This window comes from Gorilla gorilla, chromosome 16, assembly GCF_029281585.2.
Source record: "Gorilla gorilla gorilla isolate KB3781 chromosome 16, NHGRI_mGorGor1-v2.1_pri, whole genome shotgun sequence".
Classification (NCBI taxonomy): Eukaryota; Metazoa; Chordata; class Mammalia; order Primates; family Hominidae; genus Gorilla; species Gorilla gorilla.
Window position 1 is genome coordinate 26207017 of NC_073240.2, and position 12411 is coordinate 26219427.

Here is a 12411-nt window from a genome sequence, read left to right on the forward strand (position 1 = left end):
GTTGTATATATTTTTTTGCCTGTTGATTTTGATGAGATCTTAAGTTACTGTGGATGAGGGTGATGCCTATTAAGCAGTTGATTCAAATCATATTCTCTTTAATTCTTAGGATAAAAAGGTTTTCTGCTTTCTAACTTTCACTTTGTGCATTGACTGGTGTTGGTTAATAATGTTTTCATGACCTGGGGGTTTAAGTGGTTGTGCTGCTTCACACATGGCCTCCTGCTTCTCATGTTGCTATGTCACATTATCTGAAGGGAAGTGGGGATGGGATGAAAGGCCTTGTAAGGCCACCTATATACTGAAGGAAGTTGTAGTGAATCACAATCCATGCTCATTACATATCAAGGCATTTGAAATAGAAGTTACTCTTTTTCTTGGGATGTTGACCTCAGTTGATCAGGTTTTACAGTGTCCTATGATCAGAATAGAGGATGTGATACTGGAATAATCATTTTCTACCATTGAGTAAGTATTTATTTATAAATTACTAAATGAGTGGAAGATCCTGGGTACTGGGAGGCAGGAGGTTGCATATTTGAGTTAATAAGTTGTACTACTGATAATAAAGATAACTGACACACTAAAACATACTTGGTACACTGAAATACAAATTACAGTTATGTCCAGTGGTATCACCAAGTGACAAACTGGGAGCTAAATAGTTCAGAAATGCCCTAGTCTCTAGGTCCAGTTTGAATTGGTTATGGAACAAAGAAGCCATTTATAAAAGGGAAGAGATTTTTAGGTTTTGCAGCTAAGGTTTATAGTAGGCAGCGAGGGAATAATTCATAGTGATTGTAGCAGTTGGTTTACCAAGCACTAAAGAGATTGGTGTTAACTCCATAATACTGATAGACTGATTGGGATTACATTTTTTCTCTTGAATTTACCAGGAGTGGTTGTGAATGTCACCTTTTCCATCTTTTAAATTACATCCTTGCAGGTGGTAATCACTCAAGGAAAAGGAATTATCAGAGTAACAATAGTTCCTGTTACTGACTTGATATGGTCTCTGCCAGAATAGCTTCTCAGATTAATGGCCACTCTCAGGTAAGGAAAATAAAGAGGCGAAGCCTTAGTTGCTTTAGGAGATTATATAATACAGGTGTGACATCAGTGTTTTCAGGATTTGTAAATGTTAAAACAAACTTCTTGATTTACCAAAGCCGCAACCAAAGTACTTTACCTGGATCTTTCAAGACAGAGCTTCTCAGTTCAGACAAATTGACTGATGATAAGACAAACACTTTTCCTCTACAAACCGTGGGGTAGTATGTAGAGAGACCTGTGATTTCTTCGCATACTGCTCTGGAACTACTTCTAATTATACTTTTTTCTTTGTTTGTTTTTGGAGGGGAAGCATTTCTCCTTGCATTGGTTTGCTGGTATGGATGGCCCTTAGATTTTGGCATGAGTGATTATGCAGCCTATTTGAAGAAAACCTGTTTTCAGGACCTTTTTAATTAAATATGGCCTGTTACATGAGTTAAAGGTAAGTTATAAGAGCTCTAGATTCTGCAAGATGCTTGCTTCTTGTAGTTATTTTGCTTGGTGATAATGCATTTTCTTTTGTCTGGAGCTTCCTGGACTTTTTGAGAATCCTGATTGTGATGATATAATAGGAGAAAACTTGGGATATAGATAGTATAATTGAGTGTGGTGAATCTTGTTATGGAATGCTAGTCTAAGCTTCTGCGTGTTTCCACTAGGGACACACATCAACATATCAGTCTTAAAACATTCTTGGTAGTTAATGCTTGATGTTACTTAAAAATCATCCTACATTCTTGCATTAAAATACATACACGTGGCTGGGCGCGGTGGCTCATGCCTGTAATCCCAGCACTTTGGGAGGCCGAGGCGGGCAGATCCCGAGGTCAGAAGATTGAGACCATCCTGGCTAACACGGTGAAACCTCGTCTCTACTAAAAAATACAAAAAATTAGCCGGGCGTGGTGGCAGGCACCTGTAGTCCCAGCTACTCGGGAGGCTGAGGCAGGAGAATGGTGTGAACCTGGTGGAGCTTGCAGTGAGCTGAGATCACGCCACTGCACTCCAGCCTGGGCGACAGAGTAAAACTCTGTCTCAGAAAAAAAAAAAAAAAAAAAAGAAAGAAAATACATACATGTCTCATCTAAAACATGGTTGGTCAACAACTTTCTGATTTCCTGATACACATTTTATTAACCGGCTCCTTAAATATATCCATGTTGCATATCATGTTTGACATGCTTTCATTGTAGCTTATAGAATAATTTCAAATAGAATTTTGGGATAAAAATTATGCTACCTTAAAATAGGTTATGAAGTATTTGAGGTATTCTCTTTTTATATGATAGGTAAACTTGGCTTGGAATTAAAAAGATTTTGAAAGTTGCTTAGGGAGCTCCCTGCTTTTGTGAACTCATTATTCCTTAATTATGATGTCAAATTTCAGAAGTTTGTTATTAACATACTGGTATTTTGCTTTTTATAGATTCTTGTAATAGAATATTGCAAGTAGAAACTGATTTACATAGATAATTATGTGAAATAGTGCTGCTTGACTAGGATTTTCATGATCTCATTTCAAAGATTAGCAAAAACACCCTTTACCTGGTATGTTTACCTCTGATACTACCTTCACTGATTTCAGCAGGTAGTCAGTTATAATCCATGGATTGAAGTTTCGATTTATTTATTTATTTATTTGAGACAGAGTCTCACTCTGTTGAGCAAGCTGGAGTACAGTGGTGTGATCTTGGCTCAGTTTAGCCTCTGCCTTCCGGGCTGAAGCGATTCTCCTGCCTCAGCCTCCTGAGTAGCTGGGATTACAGGTGTGGGCCACCACACCTGGCTAATTTTTGTATTTTTGGTAGAGACAGGGTTTCACCATGTTGGCCAGATTGGTCTCAAACTCCTGACCTCAGGTGATCCGCCCAACTCAGCCTCCCGAAGTGCTGGGATTACAGGTGTGAGCCACCGCACCCTGCCATGGGTTGAAGTTTTTAAATGCATGTTTTCCGTTAGTTAATACATTGCTTGATTCTGTCTTATAATTACATTTCAGTTCTCTTCATCTTGTCCATACACATAATAATGCTTCGTATATAATAAAGCAAGGTATATTTTCATGGGATTTTTGTAGTTGGAGAATGACATCTGAGCCTGAAATAGGATATTTGTGTTGTAACTTTTTCAGTGTCATACGATACCATTTTTTGACCACTTAGTTGATGCCTCTGAAAGGAAGAGAGAATCAGATCGCTAAAATTTGATGTGTCGTCAGTGTGGATCCTACTCAGTAGTGTCACAACGAGGCTGAAAATCATATTAAGTGCTTTTAGGACAGAAACGTAAACTGCTCAGGTAAAATAACCTTATAAAGAGAAATAAGCATATATTGCAGAGGCCTTGGCTAGGTTCATGATGACACAGGACCTTGTCTGAATATAATGATTTCAAAATTTGAGCTTAAAAATGACACTCTGAAATCCAGTCAGTGTGCCTCACTAGACTTTCCGATTTCAAGATTTTCTGCAGAAAATGTTTTGAAAACTTTGAATACTTAAAAATGGCAGGTGTAGTATTGCACTTTGCTAGTTGCTCAGATACCCTTTTTTATTTGTATAGATATTCTGAGTTCCCTTTTTTTTCTACATGTTGTACGTTGTCGAAAGCTAAAAGGAAACTTATCCTTGGATCACGGAAGGCAGAGGCATTTGGTGAGATGGAAACAAGGATGTGTAAAAAGGAGACGACCACCTCTCGGATAAAAAAAAAAGTGCCAGAGTTCTAGGGTTCTAAGTGATGTCCAGGAAGGAGGAGGAATAATATTTATGGAGCATATATTATGGAACACAGTGAGTATAGTACCTGCCTTTAAATGAATACTGTTGGTTTTTTAGGACAGTTGCTTTTTTTTCTTTTTTCTTCAGCTGTGTGCAGTTGATTAACTTGTACAGAGCCTATCACACAATAGATGTTTAAGAAATATTAAGTGAATGAATGAGGCAGCATTGCTAATTTTTGTATAGTGAGACAGTATCTCACAGTCCAGGCTGGAGTTCCGTGGCATTAACATAACTCACTGCAGCCTTGAACACCTGAGCTCAAATGATCCTTTCACCTTATCCTCCAGAGTAGCTGGGACTACAGTTGCGTGTCAACATGCCTGGCTAATTTTAGTTTTCTAATTTTTTTAGAGTTGGGATCTCACTATGTTGCTTAGACTGGTCTTGAACTTCTGGCCTCATACCATCCTCTTGCCTCAGCTGGTATTGTAGGTGTGAGCCACTGTGCCAGGCACTAATTTTTTTTATGTTAGAAAACAAGTTTTTAGGTATTTTATAGTTACTTCCTTATGACAATATCTCATCAGAATCTAGGCCTATCTGATATCTGACTCCATACGTTTATACCGTGTAGTCAGCCATTCCCAGATAGAGGTCATTTGAGTTACTTAGTGTTTACCAGCACTTGTTTACTACCTTGCGATGGTATTTACAGTGTATTTTTGGGTATGGTTTTGGGGTTCTTTGGTTGTTGTTAAAACGCCTGTAATCCCGGCACTTTGGGAGGTTGAGGTGGGTGGATCACCTGAGGTCAGGAGTTCGAGCCCAGCCTGGCCAACATGGCGAAACCCTACCTCTACTAAAAAATACAAAAATTAGCCTGGCGTGGTGGCAGGCACCTGTAATCCCAACTACGCGGGAGGCTAAGGCAGGAGAATTGCTTGAACCCAGGAGGCGGAGGTTGCAGTGAGCCGAGATCGTGCCAGTGGCACTCCATCCAGCTTGAGTGACAGAGGTGAGACTCCCATCTCAAGGTAAAAAAAAAAATAGAAATCAGCAACTGCTATTTGAGTTTACAGGAGTGAGAAGTCCTCTCTTGCATGGTGAGATGGGGAACATTTAATTCAATAGAAATATTTGAGACCAGGTATGGTGGCTCAAGCCTGTAATCCCAGCACTTTGGGAGGCTGAGTTGGGTGGATCACCTGACATCAGGAATTTGAGACTAGCCTGGCCAACATAGCAATACCCTGTCTCAAAGATACAAAAATTACCCAAGCTTGGTGGTGTGTGTCTGTAATCCCAGCTACTCAGGAGGCTGAGGCAGGAGAATCACTTGAACCTGGGCGGCAAAGGTTGCAGTGAGCCGAGACCATGCCACTGCACTCCAGCCTGGGTGACAGAGTGAGACTCCGTCTGGAAAAAAAAAGAAAAAAATGAGATATAAAGTTCAAAGGATGTATTTATTAAGCCAATATAAAGTAAAGAGGTGGGGAATGTTGTAGAAGTATATGTTGATAAAGGGATCAGATGGTTGTACAATAAGAAGGGGGTTGCAGACATGGAGAAACAGTTCTTCTAGCTCTTCCACTTTCAGCATCATCTATGTGGGTCACTGGAACCCTTTTTCACAATGCCTGCTTGCCCATGAGTTTTAAGAACTAGTACAGCGTAGAAATGATTAGTAGGAAAAACTTGGCTGGGTTAATTTGCTTTGCTGAGCCGATTCAACTTAAAAAGCGAGGTCCATACTAAGTGCCCAAGATTCAAGAAGGAGGCTCACATTTGAACTTGATGTTTAGTTAATGTGAATCATTTTCTGTTGAACCAGTGAGAATACAGTGACCTTGAGGGTTAGGTTGTACATCTGAATTGTTTGGACTGTTTCCTGTCTTTTGGATGTTTTGTTTGTATAGATATTTTCATTTTATGTTACATCATTTGTTCTTCGGTAGCAAAAATTGAGTTGAAATGATACAGTTCCTGAAATCTATGATTTCATGTTTCGGAGATATGTATCAGGAATAATAGTGTGGGTTCTCATGAGAAAATCTGGATTGCATTACTGTGCTACTTTGGTTTCTTGTCAGAGAAGTTAGTAGTTTAGACCTCCTTCAGAATCCTTTCTTTGGACTTTGTGTTTCTTACGTTGTGCCAGCCTTGATTTTATTTGTCTGTCCTCTATCTTTCTATACCATTTGTTTACACTTAACTCTAGAATTTTTTGATGCATGTTTTCAGTGTACTCTAGTCCTAAAATTGGTTTACATTTAATTATTGGGGAGAATAGCAAGTTGTCGATAGTATCTGTGGTGGCATTAGGGTATTTCTGTTTCAGTTCTTTGGACAGTTTGCTAGTGGAAATAATTATTGCTTTTAGCTCTGTGAGACCCAACTGGCAGATTGCTCTCTCTCTCTCTCTCTGTGTGTGTATGTGTGTGTGTGTGTGTTTCCTTCATGTAGATTGCTGTGTGTGTCTTTTTCTTCATAATTCCCCTTAATTCTGTGTGCTTTGAATGATACTGTTGTTGTTACTGTTGTTTTATATCCATTGTCACATAAAACTCTTATCATTTATTCTTCCAGGCCAGGGACTGTCCTTATGGGTAGAGATACACTATCTGCAGGAATTTATTTTTTTACGTATTTTTACTAGTTGATGGGAAAGACATTGGGAAAGACCTGGGCTGGATTTGTGATGAGCTGTGTTTACTGAGCATGATGAAGTAAAGCTCAACGTGATTACTCTGAAGTCCAGCCTTACTATCAGTCTAAGGACTCAGGATACAAATACTCAAAACATAAATTCTTAAACTCTAAATTTCACATGGTTTTTCCTATCAGTACAGGTTAAGGGTAATGGCGTGTTGTAGGTTTTTCCAGTGCAATACAAGGAAGTTGGTTCTAGATCCTTTAGTACAGTTAATGTTTTGTAGAGTGTGTTCTATGTTCACTGCATTGGTATGTCTCATCTTTGGCATGATCTTGGCTCACCGCAACCTCCGCCTCTTGCATTCAAGCACTTCTTGTCTCAGCCTCCAGAGTAGCTGGGATTACAAGCATGTGCCAACATGCCCGGCTAATTTTTGTATGTTTTTGTGGAGACAGGCTTTGCCATGTTTGCTAAGTTGGTCTCTAAGTGATCCACCCGCCTCAGCCCCACGAAGTGCTGGGATTACATGCGTGAGCCACCGTACCCAGCCACACCTTTGCTTATTTCTACTATGCATTTCAAGTGATCATTTCAAGAGAATAAGTACTTAGGAGCTCCTATGCTCTTTTTTTTTTTTAACCCTGTTGCTTGCATCACCCGGTTCCAACCCTATATGAAAGTTTCATGAACATGTTTCTGTCACTGAGGCAGCTTCTCCATTTGGCATATAATTGAGAAATTGCTAGTTTGTGGCTGAGACATTGGTTTGAGAGGAGACGTAATTTATATATTTAGCAGAATGCTTAAGTTACATTTACAGAGATTAATTTAATTCTACTTTTAATTAAGTTAACCCTTTGCTGTATCTTTACAAGACGTAGGTGGAGATTTAATTTTGACTCTTAGATTCAGTTAAGGTGATGAAATTGGCATTATATAGTTTTTGATGCTGAGCCCCACGGAGATGAAAAGATTTGCTAAATACCATGCAATTTTTGAATCACATCTCTAATCTCACATTATTCTATACTCTATTTTTTGCTTGTATGATTGATGGGTCTTTCATTATCTGTGATTGACATTCTATGAGTAGGTGCTTTTGCTTTGCCTATAAGTCGTTATTATGAAGGAGGAATGGTGAATAAGAAGGTAATTTAGAAAAGCCTGTATTAAATATACCATGAACATTGAATATAGCAAGATCTTATTCTCTAGTTGTTATCTTAGTTGATAAATTCTGTATGTGTTATGTGTTTGTGTATACATATGTACATATTAATGATGTGGGTGTTGATACTGTGATCAGATGACAAATGACTGGTTTATAGTGAAAAGCTGTTGGGGTTCAGAGAAATGAACATTCTTTTAAAAGTGAGGTACATAAGTTATTTTATAGTTCTTGCCTTTGAGTCTCTGTTCTTCTGGTAGAAATGTTAGTGTATTTATAACCTCTCAGATTTGTTTGGTTCTCTTAGTGTTCTTGATCCAGGCAGTTAGGGATATGTTGGATGAATTGAGAAAACTGAGTTTTTCCTTTACTACTAACTGAATTAGATTAGAAATAAGCAGTTAAGTGAGAAAAATAGGGAATTAGTGCCAGATATGTTGAGGTGTAGTGTTGACAGGGGGTCTTTTACTTTCAGATGTTTGGTGCAACTTAGAGAATGCAGTGGTAGTTGCTGGCCCAGCCCATCCAAACAACCTCATTTGTGGGATGATACTTCACAGATGACTTAAAATAAATCCCCTGAAAATAAGAATCTCTGGAAGAGATGACACGTGTATGTGTGTGTGTGCACGTGTGTGTGTGTGTCTGTGTGTGTGTGTGTGTTTTGGTGGAGTGGTAGGAGGAGGGTTGGCTTAATGATGAGAATCATTATTTCTTGAACTGGATGACACTTTCCATTCCTGCAAAGGGAGCATGAGGTCCAGCCTTGCTAATTCATGATCAAAGTAATTTGCTGAGAGTAGTGGAAGGAATGAGTTAGCAGTAGATGGCAAATTGCATTAATGAGTAGTAGGAGGAAAACAAGCAAATTTTAATGTGGTTGGAACATGTTCTTGAGTTGTATGAAGGGAGACAGGTAAATTGAGAGTAATATTATGATTGTTTCATTTGTTGGAAATAAGGAAAACTTGCATGGTTTGAATTGTGGAACAATAGGTGGTGTATGTTAGGAGTCAGAATTATCATTTACATGTAAGTTTCTGTTTTACTTCAGATAAAGAATGTCAGCTACCTTTCCCATGTTAGCTTCTATACCTTTTCTTGAGGTGACCATAAATAGGTAATATTGTCTTTTACTGAGATTGTTTTAATTAGCGAAGTGTGCTGATTAAATGTCTTTTCTTGATAAATTATTAGAATGAATAAAGGATGGTATTTCTAGATAGCCTTGGTTAGTCAGTGATTTGTTTAAATTTAGTGTGGATAAGAATCACCTGAGGGCTTTTTAAACACAGTTTACTGGGTCCTGACCTTAGTGTTTCTGGCTTATTAGGTATAAGTATGAGAAGTTGATTTTTATCAAGTTTCTAGATGCTACAGATCTAGGAACCATACTTAGAGTGCTATTATATGTCTTTTAATGTACACTGATATGGAAAAAGCAATGATACATCATGTTATCGCATATTTTAAAATGTGATCATGACCAGGGAATCTTGAAAGTTGTCTTATGTAATAATGTAAATCAATATAGAATACCATATATTTTTTCTTGCAAGGTTATTATTAATAGGAATGACTATTTGTAGCCAGTGTGTTCAAATGCATGGGAGGATGTAAACACTTCATAATTTCCTGGAAATACAGACATATATCACTTACAATAATACATTTCTAATATAAATTTAAATTACCTACGTGATATGAGGAAATGAGCTTATTTTTGATAATTTTCCTAGCAGTGAATCAACTATACCCATTTAAATCTAAATTAAATTAAATTTGAGTAAATTCAGCCATTTCTAAATTCAGTCCACATAAATTCACTTTGGGTAAAAGAAGACAAGAATTCCAGAAAACAGTAGATTAAAAAAATAACATTTTAAGAGCAGGTATGATCTCAATGAATATAGTGTGGTAATTTCTGCCTAATACCTACCCTTTTGGAGGAAGGAAAGGTAATCCTGTTTGTGTTTAATGTTAATTACTGAACTCTTTATAACTTGTTTTATTTATTTATTGTTTGATTTTAAGCATCTGCTTCTGGTGGATTTACATATGTTAGGTTTGGGAAATTTCAACATACAGGTTGGCATTCCAGTGGCTATAGTTGTTTATTGAAATTTAGTACTGTTTTCCAGTGATGATTCTCTTTGGGAATAGACTGTTGTCTTTTACTTAAAAACTGTAAAATTAGCCACTTCAGTTGAGACTCCTCCAGGTTTGGAAGTGGTGAAGAATATGGATATATTCAGATCAAATCAGTCATTCTCTGTGATACAGCAACTGAACAAGAAACCCAGACTTCAAACAAGCAGACTTCTTTGGGTTGGACTGAATGAAATGAGAAGAAATTACAGAGGACTTAAACATATATATGGCCTAGGAATTATTGAAATTATTTTGGAGGGTGGCAACAAATTGGGGACATTGTACTTTTTGTTTTAATGTCAATTGTATAATGTGTAACTCTAGTGAGCATGGCTGGATACCGTGGCTTCACATTTTAGGTAGACTGGGTGTTTTATCTACTGAGTGAATTACAGCCTTCGGCAATGATGTCAAGGTAGCAACAAAACCCAAAAAATCCATCCTTTAGAAATTGTTTAAGTCACAATGATGATACCTTCTTTAAAAGCTTTGACTTACTGAAATAATGCTTTTCATTTGTCCAAGATGAGTACATAGCAGAATTTCGAAATATGGTTCCAAAAGGCTAAATAGACTGACTTTTTTGATATTTTTCCCTTATAGGGAGAAAGAAACATTAATGGTTTATCAGATGCCTTGACTGTACTTTTTACTGCTTTGTCTTCAAGGCCTAGTGTAATAATTAACATCTAGTATGTGTTTGATGGATAGCCAATTTTTGCTTCATTGGTATGTTGTTACCACAGTCATTGGTAGAGTCAATACATGAATGAAGAAAGTATAACAAATTTGCCCTCTAGTAGAGTACAGGCAAAGTATGGCTGTCAGTTTCACCCTGATTTTTTTTCCTCCATTCTTTGTTAGGGTTTAGGTCAAGAACAAGGGCATTTCATTGTACCACATAGCTGAGAGTAGGGAATTGGGACATACTGTCTTGCTTTAAATTAAAGTTGTCTGTTTCATCAAGTAGAGAGGTTCCTAAGATATTGCCAGATTTCTGACTCGGAGTTTGTTAAAAATAGAAAAGGTAGTTCCTTAAGGTTGTATTTTATTGGATGCCTCCACCTGCTTCAGGCTAGCTCACTGGAGAATAAATATTCCAGGTTAAAAAAAAAAAAAGCATGTGTTCACGTGAACTTGTCCTTTGAGCAAACCTGTTGGAAATCAAGAAGTCATTGCTGTTGGAGAGGATAAGAGGGTGTACTTGTTGGTGTGTTAAGAGTAGTTCACAACATAGAAATAAATGTAAATGCATCTATTATATTTGGGTTGGCAAAATATATTGGTTATTTACTCTGTTGATTCCTGTAGTGTACATAAATATGATCTACAACTCTGAACAAAAAGGCTTGAAAAATTGTTCTGAAAATGGACAAATCATGAACAGATAATTGAACGAGAAAATAAGCAGAAAGTAAATTTGTGAAATATTTCAAACTCATTTACATTCAGAAACATCTTTTTAAGATCACTGTGATACATTCGACTGTCAATTCTGAAGAGACGTATAAAGGAGATGCCAGCTAAGGAGCAAGGAAACAGCTTTCATTCATGGGCTAAATTGCAGCTTAAAAAAGATGGACCAGGATTATTTCCTTTAGAAACTTACTGTACAAAAGATACTGTTCACCCCATTAGATAACTGATTTGAAGTTACTCTTCCATGTGAGGGCTTTGTCATCTTAACTGTATTCACATACTTTCAACTGCTCCCCTTGCTGCTAACCTCAGGTTCTTTAATTCATCTATCTGGCAGAGCTGATTTGGGGAAAACAAGACAAACCTTGTCAGGTTTTCTTAATAAATAAGCAGTTGTCATGTTTCAAGAGTTTTAGAAATGAGCAATAATCAAGGAAGAGGACAACGATTGCATACGTTTATAATATTTAGAACATCTTTTGCCACAATAAACACTGGAAACCACCCACTTGTGGACACCAAACATTTGGATTTGTATATTTTGTGGCATTCCCTCACTCTAATCCTCTCATCCTTAAAAATTTTCAGAAATTTTTGCAGCAAGAAACACTGATTGCAACCTATGATTTAGGGTAGATTTGTGAACCAGTTTTTCACTGAAATACATCAACAGGAGTGAGTAGTCTGAGTGACCACCCCAGCATGGAGAAAATTGTAGTTTACAGATTCTTCTGGAGCATTTTTATTTCTAGACTGTGGTGGAAGTCTAAACCCCCTTGGAGATGTCTGCCTTAAAGGGTCTTTGGCCAGGGTCCTCTGTAGAGCCATAGTCCAGATCTACTCTATTTGTGTGCTCCTTACAGCATCAGAACAGCAACTCTCAATCCGGATTCATCCCCAAAATGCCGTCTGAGTCACAGCGTGGCAGGTGCATAAAGAATTATCTACTGACTTGAGAAACATTTCAAATATATAAAACTTGAAATATTTTGGGTAGTCTGTACAAACTCAAGTTGACAAGCCAACCCTGCAGGAATATATGGATAGAAGGGGAAGGATAACATTTGTTGAATTCAGCTACATGCCTCATCAGCTAGAAAACCTTGGAAGAAAGAAAGATTGATACTTGCCTGAACTTCATCAACCAATAATATATTTTTTCTTGCTGTGGAGAGTCCACTCGCCTTTGGAAGATTTACCAGTAAAAGCCCTGCACAGGATATACTTGTGTGCACATGCAATAA

The 12411-nt window shown here is 37.6% G+C and overlaps 1 protein-coding gene and 3 non-coding genes across 4 annotated transcripts in view; all 4 read left to right on the forward strand.

Annotated features, from left to right (window-relative positions):
- The first annotated feature begins 87 nt into the window (after positions 1-87).
- LOC129527076 (uncharacterized) overlaps positions 88-12411 on the forward strand; it is a 94581-nt gene continuing 82257 nt past the window's right edge. Inside the window, exons 1-2 of the mRNA XM_055363347.2 lie at positions 88-1495; positions 3185-3845. Of these exons, the coding sequence (XP_055219322.2) occupies positions 3836-3845 (10 nt within the window). The 5' untranslated portion in view covers positions 88-1495; positions 3185-3835. The remainder of the gene's footprint in view (positions 1496-3184; positions 3846-12411) is intronic.
- On the forward strand, positions 3404-3478 carry LOC115930958 (small nucleolar RNA SNORD107). The gene has a single exon (XR_004067540.1). It is a non-coding gene; the product is annotated as a small nucleolar RNA SNORD107 (small nucleolar RNA).
- Positions 6466-6532, forward strand: LOC115930949 (small nucleolar RNA SNORD64). Its single transcript, XR_004067532.1, has one exon. It is a non-coding gene; the product is annotated as a small nucleolar RNA SNORD64 (small nucleolar RNA).
- LOC115930957 (small nucleolar RNA SNORD108) lies at positions 8288-8358 on the forward strand. Its single transcript, XR_004067539.1, has one exon. It is a non-coding gene; the product is annotated as a small nucleolar RNA SNORD108 (small nucleolar RNA).